Raw genomic sequence first — 25793 nt, 5'->3', positions numbered from 1 at the left:
GCTCTAAACAAGTTTGCTTTAGCTGCCAGAAGCAGTCAGTAGCCTTCAGAAAACAGGCAATAAGCTTTTCACTTGGCACGAGTAGATGTGATAGATGCTATCAAACCACAACAGTAAAGCATTAGATATAAGAACAGATGTACCCTGTTCTACCTGAAGGTACAATGATTCTCAGGTATTCATCATCACACTGCTGCTGGAGATTATGACATGTGCAGTTCTGCACAATGGACTGCTGTAGTAATGGACAGGATCTCTCTCTTGTTGGCCAAGTGAAGCCTCTTTTGCTTTACAAAGTGTAGGTGTCACTAGCAGAATAGGGTTAATGCTTTTCTGTGACATTTTCTATGATTTTACCTTAACAAGTCACCTGCACTAAACCACACGTGAAGCGCTTCCTACTATGTTTCAGGCCACATCAGCTAAATAGCTTCAAATTGTTAAACGGTTTAAGATAGCTTAGCTGATTCTGTCAGAAGACAGTACTCATGGAAAATTCCAGCTGAATGCCAGGATAGCATAAACCCTAACAGAAGATAACAGTATGCCCCTAGGAAGCAATAGTATGGCGTCTTCAGTTGCAGCAGTTATTTGCAGAGTGTGTATCTATTTACAGCCATGGTGTTGTGGACAAAACTGCCTGACTCAGGGATTTGTACTTAATGCAATTTCTATGAATTAACACAAACTTTTGGCTACTGAAACAAACAAAAAACCAAAAGAGCATAAACAATTAAATAACACTTAGATAAATATCTTCCCTCCCCCTTCCTGGGGCTCAACTCAAGATAGCAGTTCTACTCCCTGGCTCCTAGTCTTAACTAACTGCTCTGATTTTCACTGTGGGTTATTAAACTCAGCCCATCCCAACTCCTGCAGTGGGGCTACAGGCAGTGCAGGAGGTTGGGGTCTTATGTCTCATGGTTTATTTCTGTCATTCTGTACTCATTAGTTTCTGTCTGGGTTTCTTCGCTTCTTGCTGATTTTCCTGTGCTGCATTTTGCTCATTGCTGTTGTTCTTCTGCTTGTACTTTGCTACTTTAGGTTTTCCTGCTTCTGTGTTTCTTAGTATACCTGCCCAGCACGGGTAACCTGCAGCCACAGTCCCTCAGAGGTGTCTCTGCCCCAGCGTGGGTCACCCACGGCCATGGTCCCTCGGGGGGGAATGCCTTCAGCTGAAGAGCCTCTACCAAGAGTACATTTCCAGCCATTTTCCAAGACTGTATCTCCAACTACGTGTCTGTAGCACGTGTTTCCAGCTTGTAGCAGCTGCCACTTTCTATCTGCATCAAGATCACTGGCTGGTGGAAGGTCTGGCGGGCAACGAGGGGCTCACAGGGACTTCAGAGCTGGCTGGACCAGCACAGGGGCAGCTCAGGCCTTCTCCCAGACAGGTCACCCCTGCAGCCCCCTGCTAGCATGGCTGAGATAAAAAACCATATTTATGTTATTAGAGTGCTTTCAGTATCTTGATGAACTTCTTTAAAGATTAACTTGTTTAGAGTCTTCAAATGATGCTGCATTGTGTCGTGCAGACCTTCAGAAAGACAGGAAGCATCTGCAATAAGCACATTTTGGGAGCAAAGAGAGATGAAACATGGGAAAGATTAAGGATTACATGAAACAACTGATTTAAGGAGGGGTATGAGCTCCTCATGAAGCTTGAGGTACACAGTGAAAAAGGCCTCTGGCACTAGCAGCTGCACTGGAACAAGGGAATTGCTCTATCACTTAGTGATACATCCTGATTAGGGTTTGAGCAATACATTGTACCCTGATGCTATGGCCTAAAACAAATCTGAGTATAGTACTGGTTCTTCCCTGGGCTGATGATTTTACATATGGTGGAGGAGGCTAGCAGGCACCACCATGAGAAGACAAAAATGTATCTGGAAACCTCTTTGAGGTGGCTAGGGCAAAGAGCAAAAGCATTAGCAATGGTTTTCTGCTTCAACTGTTTCACCAGGATGGTTGAATCACAGCTGGCTGGCTAATTCGTTTAATCTTGAGAGAACTGAAGGAAGGAAAGGCAAGAGATATTACTGCACTGGGCCTGCAGAATGAGTCAAAGGCATTTACCCATTTAGGAATGTTTTAGAGGTCTCATAATGCTCTGAATGGTTGCAAATCATCTTGATAGCCTTACCTTTCTGGCCATATGCCAGTCTATATCTTACATATCTAGGACATCTAGCATAATCCTAGATAATCTAGCATATCCTATGCCAGATTTTGCCTAAAAAGTCGATTCCGTCGAGGCTTTTAGCATTTGGACTGGATAAAAAGCGTAGTCTTGACAAGCAATTTGTCCTGAATGCTGCCTTGAGCTGTATCTGTATTTAGAAAGATAGGAGCTTTAGACGTTCTGCTTGAACTACAGCAATTTCTGATCCTTCTGTTTGAACTTCTCAAATTTGGCAGTTGTTGGTAAAGGCGCTTTTTACCTCACTTACTTTCATTATATTTTTTACCTCACCTGAAGGTAGTATTCTATTTGACTTGCTGGTTGGAATTGCCCTGGGGAGGAATGCATTTCCTGAAGATGGATATGAACTTGCTTGTATATGAGGGAACTGTGTGTTTGCACTGCATTCTTCAGATGGACAGGACCAGCAGATGGTAAGAAAAGTAAAGCACTGCTATATCTCTCAATCCTTTTTACAAAATGCAGGTGTCATTAGCAGAATAAAGTCATTTTTCCATGATAACACTCCATTAATGACTCCTCTGCACAGTACAGCACATGGACTTCTTCAGAACCATTTATAAAACCTGGGAATCAAATGTTGCAGTGGTGTTGGAATTTGAGGTCTGGACAAACACATTTCCTCCTGCTAATACATGGACCTAAACGGGGCATTTGTGTTGTTCTCTCTCAGAAGGAGAGAACTAAAAGCTGTTCCACAGTGAAGGAGGGGGTACGGTACTTCTCTGTTTTCATAAAAAAATTCCTCCATATAGGAAGTAAAAAACATGTGTTAATCCAGAAGAAATGCTTTGTGACACAACAGGCATTTGAAGCCCTGAGACATTTCCCATGTGGGGCACCTTTGACACAGCTAATGACTAAGCACTTCTGAAATAATTGCATTTAAAAAAGGAGAACAACCTAACAGGCTGGTAAGCTAAAACATACTTCTGAGTCTCTGAATTGTCTAATATCCCACAGATCACCGGTGGGCCAAGTCACTGAAGAGTCTGTCTCCCAAAAAGAGAAGGTTTAATGGATCTAAAATGTTCGGAACCAGTGGAGGGAGGAATGGAAGAGAAATAAATAGATAGGAAACAGATAAAGGAATAGTGGCTGCTCTCATGACTGAACAAGGAATGCAAGGAAAGGGTTAAAAGATGTATTTCTGTGATCAGCTCCTGGTTAGACAAGCATGAGTGTTGATGCACAGGTAAAAGTAAAATGGAGCCAACAATGGAGGGGTGGACCACAGTAGCTTTGACTTAAATAATCTCTTGCTGCCACTAAACAGCGCTTGAAAATGTGGCTCTGCAGCAGCCTAAGCGAATCTGACTACTAGCTCTTACAGTGCTGCCTTTACTTTACGGTCCTGATCAGTTTTGGTGCTTGACAGACACTTTTCTGATTTCTTTAAGTGCACTAAATTGGAGAGTGGGATAAAATGAGTCAGCCACAGCTCTGCTGAGCACCAGAAGCAATGTAAGACAGCAGTGGGAGCATACAACTGAAGGGTGAGGGCTAAAACTAGGCAGGGAGAGAAGAGCGCACACTTTCACAGTGGCGCTCAATCAGATCCCAGTCAGGTCCACAGAGAGAGATTAGAAAAACAGGTGCAGTTATATGAAAATTGATGGTCCACGTGCAAGGAAAGATCTATAGTTATTTATAGCTGCCCACAGAGGGCTAAGTTTTGAAGATAGAAGAAATACTAAAAGAAAATTGAGCAAGAAAAGATTTCATCCATCTTAGCACTTCATGTATTTCAGCTGTGTCCTGAAGCGGTAATGCTACCAACTCTAACTTTTCTGACTATCCAGCTCCAGAGGATCCTCACTGATTTAGAAGAGCACAGAACCTTCAGGGCAAATAGATACAGAGCCTAGATATCTTGGGAGTGCACTTGGAGAGCACCGCCAGCATCCCAGAAGTCTGTGCATTACTATGTCTTCATATCACATCCATTCTCCTTGTCCTTCATGCATATCATACTTTTTCAGAAACTCTCTATAACCCTCTTTAATCTGTAGGCAGGATTGTCTTCGAAGGTTCCAGTGTCTTGGAAGGTCCAACACACTATTTCTCCTTTGTCTTTCCCCTTTCATACAGAAGAAAATGAGTAAGATTACAGCTCTGACAAAGTGACTGAGTCTTAGGACAAGGTGAAAAATTTTGGGAGAAGGTAACCCTGCCTTTGATAATAAAAGGTTTTAGGAGATCCTTCTTTGCCCTTGGCAGTGCACAATCACATCTTTGGGAAGAATGGATACCCTCACCCACAAGAAGGAGCAAAGATGCTTAGCTCTCCCAGTCTCAAATATCTCCAGAAAGGTTAGAGGGGAAGTATGGGAAATACACTGTTTGCTCATGCAGCAAAATGATCTCTTTTCACTATTGGCATAACAACAGGCAGCCAGGAACCATTAGAATCAAAGGCAATTTAATAAGGTTCACATTGGTAATAAGAGTCCTAAAGTAGCAAGCATGGTCTGTATAGAGGACCCTTGGTGAAACAGAATATTCACTCTTCATGCTTGTGCACTCTTTTGGGTCTGAAGACATGCTGAAAGTATATATAGTGGATCTGAATACAAGATGGACTCCTGCCATCTTGCTTCTGTAAAAAGGAAGCAGTAAGCAATGTTTTGCCTCCTGTTTCTGCATGCTAAGTAGCAGATATATGCAGCTCAGTACACAAGTGTATCAGGCATTGCTTGCAAGATGAGAATTCTACCTTCCTTCATAAGCGATAAAAGCTGTTCTGCTCTTGGACTTGGTAGAGCATTCATTGTTACTGACATTATTATGGCATTTAGAAGTTTGAATTTAAGAATAGACTCATTACTGTGACAACTACTCTAAGAAAAAAGCTTTTCCATTCACTTCTAATGTATTCTATGATTCCTTATCACACCCTTACAGCACATCACACCAGTTCATACGATGTTATGCAGTAGACCTCAATGTGTTATGACATACTGTTATCTGTAACGTGTAATCCTGAAATCAGAACAGGCAATGAAAATTCATTTGTTCTTTATATAATCCTTTCACCGATCATCATTTCTCTTCGAAACGCAAAGCTCAGCAATGTGGATAATGATGGACCCATACAAAAAAGAAAAAAAAAAGGTATGCAAGCAATACAATACAATTTGAGATTTGAGGAATGACATTAAAAATGAAGCCGAGTATAATGTATTTGACTAAAATCATTCAGCTCTATTCTTTTAAAGCATGAACTTCCAGGCTGTTACGTCCTTCTTCTGTTTCCTCCTTTTCTTTGGTAAAAAGGAAGAATAAAGGTCCATTTGCTCCAGCAAAAAAAGTAATGTAATGAAAAAGTACGTAATGAGAATCATATAAAGCAATATGACAGTGAGACCACAACTGCATAGATATATCTGGAAAGGCCTGATTTAAATCTCCCTTATGGCAATGTAAATCTTTTTGAATTCAGTGGAGAAAATCTAGGACATGAGAGACTAGAACTGGGCCTGAAATCTTTGTCAAGCTCTGTGGGAACACAGGCAAAAGTGTCCTCTAACATCATGACATCAAATAGCAGCAAACATAACAGTTTCTCTTTTGTGAATTATTAGAGGCTTGCAGAACTGATATTATTAAGATTGCCTAACACTTTATATTTTGACTGTTTCGGAATGTACAGAAATTTAAGAAACTGGGCTCCAGTCTAGGGGTTTCCACTGGAATAATTTTTTTTAATGAAATTTTTCAGCTAAAACGATTCGAGGCTGAGATCTTTTTACCTTAATGACCTCATCTGAGAATTGCAGCAGATGCATTAACAAGTGCATCAGCCATCTTTGCGCCACGGGTAGCAGCGGCCATCTCAGGGGCAAGGCACAGAACCGAAGGAATTAACAACAGTTAATCTGGTGCCTCAGGTCTATGAGCGTCCTCAGGTATTTTTTATACACCTAAAAAAGGACTTCAACATTCACATCAGGGACTACAAATCTTCTGCTTTATCAGGAATTTCATCTTCTATGAGATGGTATGGCAAGCAATGGTATGGCAAGCAATACAACATTGACTCAATTCTTTTTGAGTATAGGACCAATTAGTTCCTATGAGGATTTAGATATAAACTATAGAGGCACTACCTTCAGCCTATATATTTCACATATTTTCAAAATGTAGAAAGTTATTATTAAATTTCTCACATTTGTTTTTTTTTAAGTATTAATAATATAGATATATCCAATTTCCCTACAGACAGATGGCAAGGAATGTTAATTAAATGTGGAATCAAGAAACGTAAAACAGAAGTTAAGAAGATCAGGTAGCAAGGGAAATTAAAAGTATAAGCAGAAATATTTCACGGTCAATAGGACTAAGAACAATAAGAGATTCTTAATAAAAATCAGGAATAAAAGAAATCCTAGTTCTTGTGTCTGTTGCTAAAAAGAGATGGCAAGAATATCAATTATACTGGAAGAGGCGAGTGGCAAAACTGTTAATTATGCAGGAAAAGGCAGAGGTGTTCAGCATGTGTTTCAGTTCTGTATTTGGAACAAAACTGAGCATGTATTCGTACCATAAAACAATGGTGAAATAGTTCCTTTTCCAAGGTTAGCTAATGATGATGTTAAAGAGCAGTAATTAAAAGTAAACACTGCAAAATAAGCAAGTCTGGATAAATTTCTCTCAAGAATTCTAAAATACTGAACATGGAGCAGTCTGAGTCCTTGAGAATTTCAATACATTCTGGAGTCTCAGAATTAGCTTTTCTTCTTGTCCTTTGGAATTTTCTTTGCCAATGATTCGAAGACAGAAATGTGATGGTCTAGATGATTAGTCCAAGGTAAAATAATGGAACAGCTGCAAGAGCAGCACCAATTAAAAGGGGAATTGTTAATGCATACTGTCATCATTCCATCAAATGATCAATTCCATTTTGTATTTCTGTGGCAAAATTTGTAGGGCAGCATACAATTGTGCACTTTCCAGTTGGTTGCCACTCTGGAAGCATGGCTGACACCTCATTGAAGGGTTACTGCATTTACCTGGAATAATTTATTTGGAATAACTTTACTTTACTGCTAGCCCACCTACTATAACAATATACTGGGACTTCCAAGTGAAGTGAGAATATCAAGAGTGAAGGAAACGGAGTTTCCTCAAGTGAGTAGATAACACAAACTTTATGTAATAACAATGATCCCATTTATTAGAGCACTAAATACCTCAGCCTTGGCTAGCACGGACAACACAGGCCTTCTTACATGTATTTTACATTCAGGTTCTGAACTGCTAAATATTGCCAGGCTCAGCATTGCAACCAAGGTCTATAGAAGCAGAACACTGTCAGCTGTCCCTGCTATTTGTGGAAGCAGAGGCAGTGGAGCTTAGCAGCAGTTTCTCTCTGAGATGTCGTCCAAAAGGAAGTCCTAATCAGCATCCTCTAGCCTCAGCAGTGCTGTACATACCTCCTGCTTTTCTACTGCCTTCCTAGCAGTCCAAGCCACTCTCATTTTTCAGCTCCATCAACCATGCAATTATCTATACCTCCTACTTTAGTAGGAGCTAAAACAAATCTTTGGCTCCAACACTGCTATCTTCTCCTTCAGTATCTTTTTTCTGTATCATTGTCCTAACTGCAGACAACTCTCACATAAAAAATACATTTTATAACCTAGTATAACAGTACCCTTTTATATAAAAATGCAGAAATGACCTCTGGATGACGGTTTAGAATCCAGCGTTCCTCCTTCACAAAGGGGCATTTTCCCTAACCTGGAGGAACATTTTCAGAATGTTTAAATTGTGATTTTAGTTCAGTTAGATTGTTAAGGCTCAAGAATAATTCACGTGTCCTACTCCCAAGAATCACTTAACTGTTAACACATCGAAGATCAATAAGAATTATTTGAGGACTCTATCTAGGTGTCCGAGGAATTCTGTGCTCCAAAGTATAGACTCCTAAGTAAGCTGAAAGGTATCCTTGCCTCACAAAATGGATGGGAACAGACTACCATTAGCCTAGTAACAAGGCCTTCCTGGGAGCTTACCGCAGCTGTTCCTTTTCTTGATGCCGTTAAGTCTACAACACAGATCTCCCGTTCTTCTGTAAGTGCTCTAACCACTAGAGCATTTGAGTGCTTTCACCACAAGATGTTTCATTCCCAAGCGGAGGTTGTTGTCCTCTGTGAAACCTGCATTTGGAAAGCAGCCTTTGGTGTAGCGTAACTGTCTCTTGACTCAGACTTGTTGCTGCTAACAGACAGAGAAAACGACATGGAAAGGTGGAAAAACATAATTGGAAACTGGGAATAATAAGTCTACCAGCAGCAATCTTACTCAGGTATGCAGGATATGATCACAGATAGTTTCTAACACATTGCAGAAAGGGAGGGGCTGAAAGATGCAGAGGTTTTGGTCAATATCATTCCTAGAAGTTCAGCAGAGCTAACCAGTTATTAGGACTTGAGTGTAAGGAGTTATCCTGGTATGACTGATGTAAACAGAACTGAGAATGACCCAAGATCTGTTCTTATTTTCTGTGCAGTCCAAACCATGAGTGAGCTAGTAATAATTGTCCCGTGTTTCATATCAACACCAATCTGGCTAAGACTCTGATTGTACATCCATGGAGCATATGAAAATCTAGAGTAAACTCAAAACACAAAGAAAATTTTAAAGAAACACAGTTTCTGGAAGGTAACAGAGGGATTCAGGTATCTAAATACAGGCATCTAATACTTCAGATACCATAGCATATCTAAGGCTTCCGTATCGGGCAAGGAGATGACAAAGGACCTGCATGACACTCACATCATTCTGGAGCAGCAGGAGGAGGCCAGACAGGATACCCTTGCTGCCTGAAACGGCAGTAAGTATGTCTTTATATACTTAAATTACTTCTTAACTGTACATAATGATACTAACAGAATACTGAGCCTCCACCTCCTCAAAATCAGATCTTTTAGAAGGCTCTCCTTTTATATTCAAAGCTGTCAAGTCTCATGTCTGATCTCGAAAACACATGTACACAGGAAAATAAAAAAAAAAGACAATACAGCTGAAATGGACAAAGAGACAAATGTCAAAATGGACATATCTTCTTGTAGGACTCAGTACTTGCTGTTCAATTGTGTTATCTTGTATTGTTTTTCTGCATACACATTTTCAGATCAGACACAAGAGACTTACAAGCTTGAAATATGAATAAATTTGGCCTTTCAGAAAGAGGAATAGTTAACTTGCAGTATATTTATTGTTAGATTTTAACATTTAGGAAGTAATTAAAAAAAACTAGATAAGATATTGATTAACATAACATAAACTAAGATAATCTTTGCAAAGTTCATGGAAACAAAATAGAAAAGGCAAAATTATGATCATAAAGTTCGTATACTACTACAGATAAGATAGAAAAAATTCCTTTAATCACACAGTCATATGTGGTTTATGGTACATACCTTAGTTATCTATGAATAAAACATTGAACAAGGACAGTCACTAAGTTTCTAATTATAGTACAAAAGTTGGAGTGCATTCGACTGAGCCTTGATCAAAGATCATTTAATGGTACTCATTCCTTCTCATGAGTTTTTAATTGTAATACTACATTAACAAACCAGGTATCAGCTTTCTGCATATGCTAAATGCAATTGTTCTTCCCATAGATTTGAGCTGACTTTGAGAAATAAAAAGCGCAGCCTATGCTGACAAGAGTAATTACTCTTACAGAAAACTGTACTCAGACATAACCTTCTCCTCCACGTGAAACTTCTGTTGTCAATTATATATATTAGCATATTACTGAGGATCTTTTGTACAAAGGCATACACACCAATTCGGTTAGCTAGTGATATGGTCTGTGGTTGATACTAAGGAAAGTAGTGGTAACTAGTGATAATTCTGCAACAGACTACATATGAGGTGCACATGCAGGACTGGTATTTTCACTGGTTAATAATTACATTCTATTATCTTAGCAAAGACTGGGAACGCTGGTAGTTTGTCAGCCAGAACCCTGGGGCACACCCATTCAAAGTAATCTGGCAGTTCTTTCTGTATGTGGTTCAAAGGACAGACTTTGTTTCTGTATTTAGGGTAACTCTAAAGAAGACTTCTCGTTACAGAAAGGTTCAGAAGCCGAAGTCAAGATGGAGGCACACAGAAAGTGTGCTGCAAAGGTAGCAGGAAAAGTATGAATGTTTTTACATAGTTCAGTTTTGGCTCAGGAAGCCTTAAGAGCTTATATAAGTGTAACAGTGCCTGGAAACGTAAAAAGCTGTTCCATAATGCACCTACCTACTACACTTAAAATGTGAATTTATTCCATCATGTCCATATCACAACTAGTATATCCTTTTTACAGTTCTTGATTTAACATGCTCCCTGCCCACAAAACACCTCTTCTCTCAGCCTACTTTAAATGACTTCTCTCACCTTTAAAATTACAAATATAGCTCTATGGACAGCGGAAATCAGTAGCATTGAACCAAATAAGATCATATTACGTTTTGTTCTATGATGTTGATATTAAAATGTTGACTTTAAATTTAGTCTCAAGATTCAAGACAGGCCAAGTGAAGAGCTGACATCTCAGTATACAAAGGCTTCCTGTACAGAAGTCTCTCTTCCTGCACGTCTTCAGTGTTTTCTGTATTATTATTATTATTATTATTACTATTATTATTGTATAAAGCCAGTTAAATGTTTCTCTCTATAGAAAGCCATAGAAGTATTGCTATTGACTTCTGGAACCAATTTATGATTAACAAATTACTGAATTATTTTACGAGGAGCACAGCAATGTGCCTTTTGGATCAAGTTACAGATCCAATAACCTAAATCATATAGCTATTATATCCACAATTCAGCTAAGATTGTTATTTAATTTTCATAGTTCAGAATTGTTTGTGCAAAATTTTGAAAAGGGAAGGTAGAACAGAATCTAGTTTGATCTGTATCTTAACACTTTTTAAAACTCATACACAGACACAAGAACAATCTTTTTATTTCTTCATCCCATATAGTAAATGCCCTTCTAGAATTACGATTTCTACAAGGGATCTTAAGAGGTCCTCTACTCCAACGTTCCTCAAATTTTAACTGAAGGAATATCTATGGATCTACTTTTGCAACTTGCTTTTTTTTTTAACCAACTAACAAAAAATAGGCTCGACCTTGACTGTTCTTTTCTTACTTCCCTTTTTCCCTTCTATTGTCTTTGTTTGCATGTGGGAAAATACAAAACTTGCAAACCACTTTGTGATGTCTTACTAATTCCATGAGTACAAAGACAACAGTTGAGAAATACTGATCTAGTCCATCACAAGTTCAGTCTATTGAAAAAAAGACTGACATCAATTCTTCACATCATTACAGCAGCGGAAGTATAACACTACTGAAGCAAATAGAATTAAACTGGCCAAATATGGCACTTTAGGAATTTTCTTATTACATAAACTCTATTCCAGCACCTTGGCCCACTCTATGAAGAGGTAATTGTGGAGCATTTTGCTCCTTACTCACATTCCGTATCAGTGATTTTGCTAATGTCAGTTTCTAGTTGTTCTACTAGATAAAAAGTTGATTCCCACCTTGAAACTTGACTGCTAATAGCCCTTCTATTATTTTTATCATCTAGTTATGACAATGCTACCCCTAAAAATACAACTAACACCCTTTTAATCTTTTTAGGTTTTTGACTTTTGTGACTTGGCAATGGGTTCCACAGTCTAATAACAAGTTTTAGAAGTAGAGGTGATTACCAGTTGTATTTTTTTATCAGTTTTTAATCTGTTACCTTTTAATTTTCCTTGATGTTCCTGTGCTCATGTTAGATGACAGAGAACACAGTCCTCTAAACTACTGTACGTAGACCATTATTTTACCGCATCACCTTTCTTAATCTTCTCTCTGAAGTGAAAAAAAGGCAAATCTTTTGGAGAAGATTTTTGTTTCATATCCTAAGTCATTCTCATTACCCTTCCTTGATCTCTCATTAGTTCTTCAGTACACTTTTTGAAATGGGGTCAGCAGCTGAGTAGTATCTCTACTGAATATAATATGCCCCTGTAGAGCAGGTCCTGAAAAACTCAGCTCTGAGGAGGCCCACGCTCTTTGAGTCATAATTATTAATGCTGGAGAGACTTTTCAGTCAGGCTTCCTTTAAAACTATGTCATGGTATCTGACTCAAACTCTGCATCAAGTCTGTAACTTCTCTGTACACAAGAGCATATCTTTCGGCCTTTTATTTTTAAGTACAATTTCGATACAAAGTCCTCAAGTAACAGTGGATCACATCCACAATTATTCTGTGTTACCTACCTGCACTTTACTTCTGAAGTTTGTTGTTTTGTTCCAATTACTGGATTGGGAAACACTTCCTCTGTGAGACTTAAGAGGTATCAAATACTGGGGAAAAAAAGGAGAGAGAGAGATACTGCTAGACTGTCATGTTAAAAGGTTACCTCTAAACCTTCTCCTGAGTAAATAAAATAGATTGAGCTATTCAGCCTCTCATTTCAAGACATGACTCAAGACAGCACCCCAGTCCTGGTATCCCTAACAGTGTATAAATGGGGTTACATTCTTTGCCTAATCTTAAATCAGCATTCTCCACTACAAGGTCACTATTCAACCCCTGAGCTTACGTGTGTCCTCATCAGACACTTGTACGCAGCCAGTTTCCACTGTTACCATATCCCACTATAACCTTTTATATGAAGTAGACATTCATAATTTCTATTATTTGTCATACTTTTATCATATAAGAGATTCCATCATAGATCAGGTATTTCCACCATTCTAGACGCAGAATAAAAAGATGGTCCTTAACTCAGAGATATCTTTGGATTGCTTCCCTCTTGCTCTTCCTCTCTAGCTTCTGAGCTGAACATATCTCACCAAGAACAAAGTATATGGAGAGGTAGATTAATCTGAACATTAAATACTACCCATAAAGGACACATTTGTGATTTTATCCACCATCCTTCAGGAGTGCTGAAATGCATTATATCAGCTCACTAGTAACAGAAGTTTAAGACATTTCTCAGAAATCCATCATGTTCTAAAATACGTATCTTCTGAAGTCTAGCGATATCCTATTTACTGATCTGGTCATTATTTACTGATTATATAGATTTATTATTAATATCAAATGCTAAATCCGGATCGTCTCAAAGGAGCATTGCTTCTGTAACAATCAAATAATGATGATATGATATTAAATGTATACATAGTACATATACATATGTAATTGATGACTGATTTTATATACATATATATACACACAGAGACACATTATATATAATGTGATATATGTGATATAATGATTGCAGCCCTTGTCCCAAACAGCTAATCAAATTACTGTCAGTAATATTTATCTGTATGGATTGTATGTAGCCTGGTCTGAAAAACAGTAATTGTAGTTATATTAAACATTAAACTTTTAGCAAAGTTCCTAATAGCAGATGGCAAATAAGACAATCTCCACCAGTACATATCCATCATCAGTGATAATATATAATACGTATAATACGTATGTGGGAGGGGAAAGCAGGTCCCACAGATATATAGTACCTAGACAGGACACCAGAAAAATCCCGCTTATTACTATAGAAACATGACTGAAAGCAGAAGTTGAAGCTCGTAGTGGTAGGTGTCATCTTTGCCAGCTATTTCACTGAATTCACTCGTAGTTTTGAGTGAATAAAGGAGAAAAGATGTACCACATTTGGAAATTTAAGGTGTAAGGTTACGGATGGAGCTGTCATCATCATTCTCTAATCATGCATCATTCTAACAACATTTTCTTTAAAAGCCAACAAATAAAATGAAGAGTGCTTGGCTTTATAAAACTCACTGGTCAAAAGGAAAGCAGTGAAATTGCTGAAGAAACACCGTATCAGCCTGCCTCCAAGACCTGGCAGAGGTGAGCCGTATCTGTTATCCACATTAATTTGCAAGAAAACAAGTAAGTACAGCAAGGCCCTGCCTTAGCTGCATAGGGAATACATGACTAAGCTCAAACACAGAAAGGAAGCATCTGGGAGGAGGAATGCAGAAGCACTGACCAGGCATGCAGAGATAGAATTAGAGCTACAACAAAGCTTGCATGTAGATAAAATTGGTGAAGATATAACGGGCAGCAAGGAAGACTTGCAGGTACATTTGCAGCAAAAGATGACCAAGTAAAACCTGGGTGTGCTGCTGAATAGGGCAAGTGACCTTCTGACAAAAGATGCAGCTACTCAATGACTTAGTCTTAGACAGGCAGTGTCTGTTTTCAGGCCTCCCAGATCTCCATGCCTAGTAGCAGCAGTCAAGTTAGGGATGCTTTAAATAAACTGGAATTATACAGATCTACTGGATTGGATAGAATGCATCTGACAGTACTGAGACTGCTGGCAGAAGTCATTGCAAGACCTCTCTCTATCGCTTGTGAAAGGTCACAGTGATCAGCGGAGGTTCCTGATGATTACAGAAATGTTGTACCTATTTTAGAAAACAGCAAGGAGGAGGATCTGAGCAGCTACAGACTGGTTAGCCTTACCTCTCTCCCTGGGAAAACTGTGGAGCAGGTATTCATGAAAACCATTTCGCCTCATATGATGACATGAATGCAACTGAGAACAGCCAGCTTATACTCACCAAGTGCAAATTGTGCTTAATCTAGCATAATTAAGTTACGGGTTCTATAGATGACAGGAGAGCAGTAGATGTTGTTTTCCTTGACTTTAGCAAGGCTTTGGACAGTCTCCCATAGTATCCTTGTAGCCAAAGTGAGGAAATATAGGCTGGATAGGTGGACTACATAGTGGGTGAAAAACTGACAAGATCATTTGGCTTAAAGGGTAGAGGACAACTGTTTGAAGTCCAACTGCCAATTGGTTACAAGTAGTGTTACCTGGCAACAATACTGGTGCCAATATCATGTAACGTCTTCATCTGTGACCTGCATGATGAGATCCTTCGCAAGTACAGGGATGACACCAAATGCAGGGGGTCTGCTGGTACACTGGAAAGTAAAGCTGCCATTCAGGAAGACCTCAACATGTTGAAAGAGCGGAACAACAGAGAAGTCTCTCTTGCAGTTCAAAAAAGACAAATACAAGGTCCTGCACCTTAGACAGAACATACTAGTGCAAGAGAACAGGCTGGGACTGACTAGCTGTTCTACAGGAGAGGAGCTGGGGGGGTCTCAGTGAACAACAAATTCAAAGTCAGCAGTGTGGCCTTGTTGCAACAATGACTTAGCACATCTTGGACTGCATTAGCAAGAGCATAGCTAGCAGGTCAAGGGAAATGACGATAAACATCCTTCCTTCCGAAACACAAGGGAGACAGACCAGAGTCAAGACCAGAAGTGTCACTAAGATGGCTAGGTGCTTTCAGTATGTGACATACAAAAAGAGCTTGAGGAACCTGAGAGCACCAAAATTCTCATCAGCTTTACTGGACTTTTACTACTAGAGCATTCTTGGTAGCATTCCTTGTGGTTACAGTCTGCAAACAGATGCATTTTGGTAGTCTCATACGAAAGACCTACAATGGTCATAGGCATATGTCAGAGCACATTAATGACACCTCTGCAATATCTGATGATGTGGCACGGCAAATTTTTAACTGGGTTCCCTAGAGACATTAAAAGATAGCCAAGAGTTGCTACTGTGTCTGTGCTGCAAGCAGAGACTCCCATGGAATTTCCGTATTTCTGTGCATGACAGACTTAGGCTTGCTCAGAGACCCTTGCACAGAGAAATGATTTGTACATCAAAGAAGAAACTGGCATCCTACCCATAAATGATTTTCCATTTATAGTTGCAAAGCCACTGCCAAAGAGGCCAAAACTAGTTTATAAAATATTTCTGCAGCTATAATTGTTTAGGACCACTGAACTGCATGTTCCAAGCCAGATCAAAAGGAGCACCACAAACCCATGAAAGGCTTATGTGTAAAGACAGGGTAAATTCCATGTCTGGGATCCATCTGTAATTCTGTCAAACCAAGAGTCCTTGTTGCTGTATACAAGTTAAATGTCTGTCTGCCAAAATTAAGTGAATGGAGAACAAATACCTCATTATCACTTTTTTTACAGTTTCTGCCTTATTTTCTTTAAATTCAAAATATCCTCCCCTTTTCCACTGTTGTCAAAATGTAAATCAAATTAGGAAGTATTTTGATACCAGGCATCTATCATGCTCTTTTTTAGGTTACCACTTTGTTTCAAACATAGCACAAAGGTGTGCTATATTCCTTTGAAGTATTAGAGCCGATATAGCTGAAAAAGTTGTAGCCTAAACTCCATAGGATTTGGAGGAAACTAAGTATTGTTTTCTTGAACAAGCTCAAAGCCACTATATACTGATTTACCGTACACTGGCAATACAAAGATGGATTTTATTTGTAATCCATTAAAGAAATTGCAAATGCAATTGGAATTAGAAGATGTGATGTTCTACATTTACAGACTAGTGATACATGCATGTTTTTTCATGCTTAGTCATGTAAAAAAACAGGAATAACTACTTGCAGTGTTAATTCCCTAAATAATTAGCATTTGTGCATATTAATGTTTAACGTCAGCTTTCTTCTTAGAAATATTTGCTATTTCAACAACCAGAAATCTCTTGAAAGTGAGAAAAACTTCCTCTCTGTCGAAAGTAATGCTCAAAATAGTCGATAACAGGGATTACAGCAAAAGGCGTATATAGCTGTATCCTTTAAGGTAAACCTGGAACATATATTCTCAGATCTTGAAATCTTCCTACTGTTTGTTCCTGTTTTCCTCTTTCAGCAGGAAAAAATATAACTGTAGCATGCATAGCCATTATGTGGAGAAACTTTCTAAAAAATGCATAATTGTGATTAGAGATAGCCAAAAGGGTAGATTTCTAATAAGCAAAAAACTTTGGCTTTTTTATTGCTTTATCTGTTACATCCAAATAATTGGCTTTCTTAAAAATAATTTCTGTAAACCAGGAGCTTTCCGAACCCTTCAGCTGCTCAGTAAACAGAACAGTTGAGTTGGGTTTCTCTGTGAATACCATGGAAGGTCTGTGGGAGAGAAAGCACCTTTTTATGACCAACTGATACAGCTTCAAAAAGCATGTTCGGGGACATGACGGGTTTGGTTAAAACTGTGCCTGACAACTTGACCTTTATATCAGTTGGTCTAACCTAATAAAAGATATTACCTCTCCCTAGAGGCCTTGCTTTGTTTATGGGCATGATGGGCTGATATTATAGCACTACTATGACCAGCAGGCAATGCCAACTGCCAGGCTTTCCCAGTGCCCGGAAGGGGGAGGAATGCCAGCGCTTCCAGGGATTGTCCAAAAATACCCTCACTTTAGGGATCCCGTCCACGTGCAGTATCTGTGCCTTCAGCTGCACTACTTTCGACAGCGGGACGAGAGCCGTTCCCTTGTGCAACCGGGACGCAGACGCAGTAAAGGGGAGAAGTGGGAGACACTGCTTCAGTTGCCTGTAAATGTTGTGTTATTACACAGCTACACAGAAGCCTTGCACATCTGCATGCCATTTCTCCAATTACATGCAGCTGGGTAGTAGCCTAAGTAGCTGCTGGAACAATTATTAAGATATTGCTATCCAGCAAACGCAGCAGTAATTAATTGCTAAGTCAGTGGCCTTCCACTTTTACTGGACTGGCCCGCGGCAAGATCCTCGGAATAACCTCACACTTTCTGCTCTCTGCTGAATTTTTTAACCCTTTTTTGTTCGCCACCTCCGGCTGAGGCCGGTGCCGGCGGGGCTGGCAGGGGCGAGGGCGAGGGCGAGGCGGCGGGGGGGGCGGCGGCGGCGGCGGGCGGCGGGCGGCGCCCGAGGAGCCGTTAACGGCCCCCGCGGGGCCGCGGGCGCGGCGGCGGCAGCGCACTGAACCTGCGGTACGCGCCTCACGGCAAGACACTGTAAAAGCCTCGTCGGAAGAGACAAAAAAAAAGTAAGACAGACGACACTTTTAAAAGCTGCCTGACAATTAATCTGGAAGGAGGAAGGTGTCCCCCCGCGGGCCCCAGCGCGCTCCCCGCGCCCGAGGAGCGGGGCTAATCCCTGTGGCGCAGCGCCCCCTGCGGGCCGGGGCCGGGGCCAGGGGCGGGGGGGTGCGCGGCGCCCCCGCCCCCGCCCCCGCCCGGGCGCTGCCAGGCCGGCTGAGGCGAGGCGAGGCGCCGCAGCGGGGGGACGGGTTTCCAGCGCCGCGTATCCGATTAGCGAGAGCGCTGGGGAAATAAAACAGCTTCTCGTCGTTTGTCGACTGGCATCTAACTGGGGAGGGGGAGGGGAAGGAAGGGAAGCCCTCAGCTCGTGGGGCGCGCGCAGCGCTCCGCTAACGCGCTGAAGCCTGCCCCCACCCGGCGCAGCCCGCGTTACCGCTGCGTCTGCTCGCCCTCAAGCCGCCCTGTCTTCACGGAGGCGGTCTCGAGGCAGAGCGTGACTTACAAAAGAAAACAGAAAAGGAAGCGGGGCTCACGAGCGTGCAGGCAAACGCCTCGGTGCCGCCTCGCGTGCTTCAGAGCGAGCACGCCTCCAGCTTCTCCTGAGGAGTTAGAGGCAGCTGCAGTTAAACGACAAACCACGGCAGAGAAAGGGCAGGAATTAGGAGACACAATGGGCGAGAGAGCGTGACACGTTATTTCGGTAAACAGCGGCTGTATAAATAAGCGGGCTTTGAAATGCTTCGTTTGAGGGTGGGGAGGGGGGAAAGGTGTTTTCATCAAAGGCTGGGGGAACATAAAGCCGTGGCCCGGCGTGCCCCGGCGCGGCGATCATGGCGGCGGCGGCGGCGGCGGTTGCGGCTCCCCTCCCCCCGCGCGGCTCCAGACGCAGTGTCTCGGCCCGCGAAGAGAGTGACCTTTCCCGGAGCGGCCGGGAGGCGGGGAGGGGGGACGGCGCGCCGAGGAATTCCCGCCCTGGTCGCCTCGCCGAATGCAAATGAGCTCCTCCTCATTGGTTGTTCTCGTGGCTCTTTGAAAAGGCGCCCCTTGATTGGCCGCCTGGAAATGTTAGCGCAAATAAGAGCCTCTTCCCCCCCCCCTTTTTTTCGCCAATGTGTGTGAGTGTTTCAGACAGTCTGTAACGCTGCGCGTCGATTACTACAAATAAGTAGTTCCCAGCCCCCCCCTTCCCCCCCTCCCTGTATTTACGATGGGGTGGGACGGGAGGCGGCCGGCCCAGCCAGCCCCACGGCGGGCGCTGGGCGCCGCCGCGCCGCCCGCTCCAGCGCGGGGGGGCGGCCCGGCGGCGGGGAGGAGAGGTGTTCCCCACTCCCCCGCGGAGGGATATCCTCTGCGCGCGCCGCTCTCTGCCCGCACCAAAATATTGGGAGTTAAGAGGCGGCTCCGCGGCGTCGCCGGCTCAGAAGTGAGCGGGCAGCACGGCGGCGCGGCCCGGCTCCCTGCGTCCGCCACGGCTCCACTGCGGCGCCGGCACAGCGGCCCCCGGCAGCTCCCCGCAGGGGTGGATTTTACACGCGGCGTCGCAGCCCCCGGTGCCGCTTGCGTGCGCTGCTGATCCTGCGTGTGTGCATGCTTCGCGGTGCCTGTGTGACACTGTACTCGCCGGTCGGAAGAGGAAGAGCATCGTCCTCCCTATTTATTTTTCTTTTTTCCGAAGGACTTCGTATTGTTTCGACTTGGATTCTCTGCCGGCTGTGTATTTCGGGAAGTGTCCCTCGGTTTCCGCGACGGTGCGAAGCGGTGTCGGCGGAGGAAGGAGCGAGCCGAGGCGCCCGGCAGCTGCTCGGAAGGTCTCCCCGGCCCGCCCGCCGCCATCCCGGCTGGGGACGGAGCCCGCGCCGCGGCTCCCCGTCCGGTGTTTAACTGCGCAGTTAGCCCGGAGGACGCCCTAAATTTCACTGCGGGGGATTTTCCGTTCTCCCTCTGCGGAAGATGTTACTCTCCAAGTTCGGCTCGCTGGCTCACATTTGCAGCCCCACTAGCATGGATCATTTGCCGGTGAAGATCCTGCAGCCAGGTACGGCGGGGAGCGGCGCGGCGTAGCGCGGGGCTTCCTGGCGGCGCCTCCGCGGGGCGCGGATCTCCCCGCCGGGGGCGCGGGGCGCTCGTAGCCGAGTGCCGCCGCGGGGGCTCCTTGCGGAGGGCTCCTAACGGCGCGGGGAAACTTCTTTTTTTTTAATTAAAAGAGATAATTTATTAAAAATGTTTTGGACAGAATTAGGGCAACACAGACAGTACGTGTCCAGTGGAGACACTTTTTTTTTTTTAAATCAACTGTAGCTGGGCTTTCGAAATTAACGTTTTCTCTCTCTCTCTCTCTGTCTCTCTCTCTCGTTTTTCAGTAAAAGTGGAGAAGGAGCCTTTCGATAAAGTCTACCAAGTGGGCTCCGTGCTGGGCAGCGGGGGCTTCGGCACCGTGTACGCGGGCAGCAGGATCGCCGACGGCTTGCCGGTGAGCGCGGGCTCGCGGCGCGCTCCCGGCTCGGCGCTCGAGCCATTTTGGTGGCGGGCGGCGGGCGCAGCTCGGCTCCGCGCGGAGCCAGCGCGACGTGTCGGGGGCCCCGGCCCTGCCCTCCGCGCCGCGGCGAGGCGCAGGCTCTGCCTCCCCGCCCCGCCGCTCACGGCGCCTCCTTTTCTCCCCCCGCTCTGCAGGTCGCCGTGAAGCATGTGGTGAAGGAGAGGGTGACCGAGTGGGGCACGATTGTAAGTACAATCCCGCGGGAGCCGGGAGGGCTGCGCGTCCGCGGGCTCTGCCCCGCGCTCGGCCGGGGCTATTGTGTGGGCGGCGGGCTCGCCTCGCCTCGCCCCGCCCCGCCCGCCGCGGCCCGTGTGGCGCGGTGTTTACGCTGGGGGGAGTCCGGCGGGGTTTCTCCGCCGCAGCGCCGCCCCCGCCCCTCGGACTGCGGCAGCGGCGGAGCCACCCAGCGGGGCGGCGGCGGGGCTCCCCGCGCCCCTGCCCCCGGCGCGGTCGGGAGGGGCACGCGCGGGCTCCGCGCTGTCCCCGGCCCCGTGCCTGACCCCTGCCCCGCTCTCCGCACAGGGCGGTGTCATGGTGCCCTTGGAGATCGTCCTCTTGAAGAAAGTGGGCTCTGGCTTCAGGGGGGTCATCAAGCTGCTGGACTGGTACGAGCGGCCCGATGGCTACCTGATCATCATGGAGCGGCCAGAGCTGGTGAAGGACCTCTTCGACTTCATCACGGAGAAGGGCGCACTTGATGAGGACACGGCCCGTGGCTTCTTCCGGCAGGTCCTGGAGGCAGTGCGCCACTGCTACGGCTGCGGCGTGGTGCACCGGGACATCAAGGACGAGAACCTGCTGGTTGACCTCAGAACAGGCGAGCTGAAGCTAATCGACTTCGGGTCCGGGGCACTCCTCAAGGACACAGTCTATACTGACTTTGATGGTACGTGCCCTCCCCGCCCACAGCAGCTCTGCTGCACCAGGTTTGGCCAGACCCTGCAATCCTCCCTGGGTGATGTCCTGTAGCCGCTTCTTATCCCGTTTCTGGCGCCTCGAAGTAGCGAGCAGTGCCTGTGACGCAGCGGTTCATATCAGGTCTATCGGTAGTGGAAACCTTTGGACCCAAGGCAGCTTAGGGGTGTTCAGTTGCGTAGGAAAGAAGCGATTCCAGGCAGTGACGCAGCAGTTTATGTTTCCCTGTCTTGGAAAAAGCGCTTTTTCCTAGAGGGCGATCTATTTACGTGTAGGGTTTGCCAGTATCGGATGTTTCCATGTGTGGATATGCAGTTTTTATATGCAGGGCTTTTTTTTTTTTTTTGGCCTTAAAGCGGTAGCTTTCCCCTCCCTTTCCACTCATGTCCTGGAAATCCCGCATTGCAGATTCTAAAGTGATGGGATAAATGCACTCCCTGTAAGTGACTTGATGTTAGCTTCAGGGTCAGGTTTGATTTAGAGAACAGAAAGCTGAAAATAAGGTCTCATATGATGGGGAAAAAATTATTAAATTTTTTCCCTTGTTCTTTCAATGTGACTGATGTAACTGAGGGACTTTTTTTTTCCTTCCTACATCCTCAGCTGCTGCACTTAACATCTGTTTGTTGTGAAACCCGAACCCCTTGGCCACGTGACCTTCAGCATCACAATTTTTTTTTTGTTTGGTATCCAAGGAGCACCACAGGCAATGAAGGGGTGGGTTAGAAAAGCTGCAGCAGAATGGTGCCTTTAAAAAAAAAAAAAAAATCTAGGAAAATGTAGAAATTTCAAGCAGCCCAATGTTGTTTACTGTCATGTAGAACTGGATAAAAGCAGATTAGCCCTATGTAATAAGGAAGACCTGAGTTTCACCACCTTCTTTTCCTCTCTTCTCCTCCGCATCAACCCCCTTTGTCCTTTTGTGTCTATTTTTGGTGTGATGCTGCAGACGCCACGTGGTCAGTGAAAGGCAGCTTGCCTTAGTAAACAGTCAGCTGATGGAAGCAATGTTATTCCGTGCAACAAAATAGCACAGCCGGATGGGCCAACTTTATTGATGGCGTAACTCCACAAATGACCTGAAATTACACCATTAACGGGTTTTGCCTGTAAATTTTTTTAACTTCTAAATAATGAATTTTTAAATCTAAGTTAAGCCTGTTAGAAGTAGCTGAATTAAAGGGGAAACACTCCAAATGTTAATTTATACTTTTTTTCCTCTCCCCTCCCCCCCCCCCCGAAATTTTAGGAACGAGAGTATACAGCCCTCCAGAGTGGATTAGATACCACAGATACCATGGGAGGTCAGCAACAGTGTGGTCTCTGGGAGTTCTGCTGTATGATATGGTTTGCGGAGATATCCCTTTTGAACAGGATGAAGAAATCTTGAGGGGGCGGTTATATTTCAGGAGGAGAATCTCACCTGGTGAGTTTTGTGTGTGGTGGTAGTGTGTGTGTGGGGGGGAGTACATTTGAGCTATTGGTGGGTTATTTTATTCAAGATTGTGTCTACTTTCCTAGTCTGAAATTGTTTTTTTTGTTTGTTTCAGAATGTCAGCAGCTGATCAAATGGTGCCTTTCACTGAGGCCTTCAGACAGACCAACACTCGAGCAAATTTTTGACCATCAATGGATGCACAAATCTGAAGTAGTGAAGTCTGAGGACTGTGACATAAGGCTACGGACCCTTGATACTGATGTATCTAGCACAAGCTCAAGTAATGAGAGTCTGTGAATTACTAAGGACCTCGCACTGGGAGGGGAGCTACAAGCAGAAAGACCACAGTGCTGCTGCCAATACGTAGGAGGGGCTAGAAAAATGCATTCATTATTCTGTAGTTGAATCTTTGTCTGAGGGACTTGATTTTATTTTCCCCTTTTGCTGGTTTCTGCTTTGGAATGAGAGATTTCCTTTGGAAACGCTGATATTTGGGAGTTGCAGGCCAGTACTTAGTCCAAGACTGACCTTATTAAGAAAGCAGTGACCTCTTGAATACATGGTAAACTTTTTTGCTCTCATAGAGCCTGGACTAGATTTTATTTGCTTTTGAGTGCCTTTTTGAAAGCTGCTTCAGTGGGACTTTCTTTTTTGAGCTGTGTATGTCCAAAGAAGATCCAGTTCATTATAGGAATTTACTTCCTTTAGACTCAGTGCTGAAGGAAGCAGCTCCTATGATGCATTGGAGAACATGTTCGGTGATTGAATGAAGTAGTCCCATCCACTGGTGATGGAATACTTGAACACAGACATTTCACTCCTGCCCCGCTGCCCTTTCCAAATCCAACCCACCTCTGCTGCTCAAAATATTTCCTATAGCCTGCACAGAAATATGAACAGGTATATCAGCTTTTTTTTTATCAGAAACATTTATTCATGTTTCCTTTTATCATCTCTACCACTGGGCATGAGAAGCCCCTTTCTCAACTCCCCCTGGCCTTTTGTCACCCTGCGAGTCTTAAGTACGTATGGGCATGTTGAATGCACAATCAATGCAATATTCAAGGACTTTACTTTTTTTCCATACCTGTATAATGTGTTTATGTAAACTTGGTTTCCCCATGTACTATACAGTTATTTATTGTTTGAAGTTTAGAAGACCTCCCACAGGTTTCAGCTGTGGCTATTTATTTGGTTAATTTATTTGGTTAGAGTTATTCAACACTGTGCTTTCCCCTCCTCTTCCCCATGGGAATTCTGGTGGTTTGCCCATGGCACTTTTTTTTCTGCATTCCTGTCAACTTTTCTTTTAAAAAAGACGACAAAAAAAAAATCTGACCTTATCATTTTTTTTTGGAAGATGGAAAATTGTTGTACAAAGTCTAATTTAAGGGAAATAGAATGACTTTTAAAGTTAGTCAGTATGCCTTTTGTCTGGTATTGTACCAGAAATGTAAAGTAATGCTGTTTGGAAGGGTTTTAAATTATTGACATTGTACAGTCTCCGTGCATTGGCTCTGGAAGGTAGAGTGGCAGAGTCATAAACTTTAATTTATTTTAATAGCTGTGTTTCTGTGATCTGGTTGCATTTATGCAGCTTGGATTTGGATTTTTTTCTTCTGTTTAACAGTGTGAAATGTATGGAGATCATATTTTTTATACAGGTATTTCAATTAAACTTTTTTTGTATATAACAGTTACGTGTTTGTGTGCTTACTTATCTTCACTGTTGTTCTTCCTACCAAGTTGGGAAACATATATACTCTATTGTGCTTTTTAACTATAAAGGGCTGCAGCTGCTGACCCAGAGAGTTCATAGTCCTACGCTATTAAGCAGTAACCATTTTGGAAGAATTAAGCCATCCTTCATTTTGACCATACCTACTCTTGATCATGATGTTTGATGTTAAACTGTAATAGGTGTACAATACAACAGCACTAATGGCCTATATAGAAGGGAATTAGCTAGTATTTTTTTTAACTCTGTAAACACCAAATAATTGAAATACCACCATGCTCATTGTCCTTAAGTATAACAAAGAAGCATTTTTGTACTTGCTCATGATTACTGTTTTCATAGTTGGTATGTTTACTTTCCATTACATTCCATTTCCTTCCTCCCTCTTACCCCCTCCCCTGGCATGTAGAAGGGAATTTCCTGTTTGCTTACAGGAAAACAGGCAGGATGCTCAGGGAGCTGGATGCCTGTTTCCCTTCAGATCCTTTAGACTATCAGAAAAGATAGGCGTGTCATTTCACAAAATACTAGGGAAAACATAGTCCTCATCTATAGCGAGGGGAAAGTGAATATCTCAGCATTCACCTTAGTGCATTGGGAATCTAATGCTAGCCTATCAAACTAAGGTCATGCAGATTCCTGAGTTTCCTCCACAGGAGGAAAAGACTGACCTGACCTGACTTGGTCTTTATTTGGGTGTAGTAATGGTTACTAGGATTAACTGCCACAGAGGGATCTACAAGATTTATTTAAGCGTAGGTTCAGTAATAAAAGGTGCTTTGTAGTACTAACAGTGAAGGGCTAGGCTTAAAATCTGTTGTTTTCATGTTATTTCCCTTTCCGGGGATCTTTCTGCCAGCTCATCTGCTATTTTGGTTCACTCTAGGGGAATATCTTGCTGACATCACATTCAATCTCCAAATGCTAACAGGTTTAGACTTCAAAATGCCACCAAATAGCAGGGGGTAAAGCAGAAGTGGGAAAGACCATTTCTCTGTGTGTAGTTTTCTGATGAGATGTGAGGAAGGTATATAGC

At 43.4% G+C, this 25793-nt stretch overlaps 1 protein-coding gene across 2 annotated transcripts; it reads left to right on the top strand.

Annotated features, from left to right (window-relative positions):
* Window positions 1–18465: 18465 nt before the first annotated feature.
* Window positions 18466–24715, top strand: PIM3 (Pim-3 proto-oncogene, serine/threonine kinase). 2 transcript variants are annotated; one of them, XM_068931282.1, is made up of 7 exons: window positions 18466–18830; window positions 19806–20165; window positions 20491–20600; window positions 20801–20851; window positions 21189–21552; window positions 22831–23007; window positions 23132–24715. In XM_068931282.1, exons 2-7 carry the CDS (start codon window positions 20081–20083, stop codon window positions 23314–23316), a joined length of 972 nt encoding a protein of 323 aa, XP_068787383.1. In that variant the 5' UTR covers window positions 18466–18830; window positions 19806–20080; the 3' UTR covers window positions 23317–24715. The 2 variants fall into 2 exon arrangements, with proteins under 2 accessions (XP_068787383.1, XP_068787378.1); XM_068931277.1 differs by lacking the exon at window positions 18466–18830 and having other exon boundaries at window positions 19392–20165.
* The last annotated feature ends 1078 nt before the right edge of the window (window positions 24716–25793 follow it).

The sequence above is a fragment of the Struthio camelus genome, chromosome 1 (assembly GCF_040807025.1).
Source record: "Struthio camelus isolate bStrCam1 chromosome 1, bStrCam1.hap1, whole genome shotgun sequence".
Taxonomy (NCBI): Eukaryota; Metazoa; Chordata; class Aves; order Struthioniformes; family Struthionidae; genus Struthio; species Struthio camelus.
Note: the sequence above shows the minus strand (reverse complement) of the source record. Positions and strands in the feature narration are given on the sequence as shown.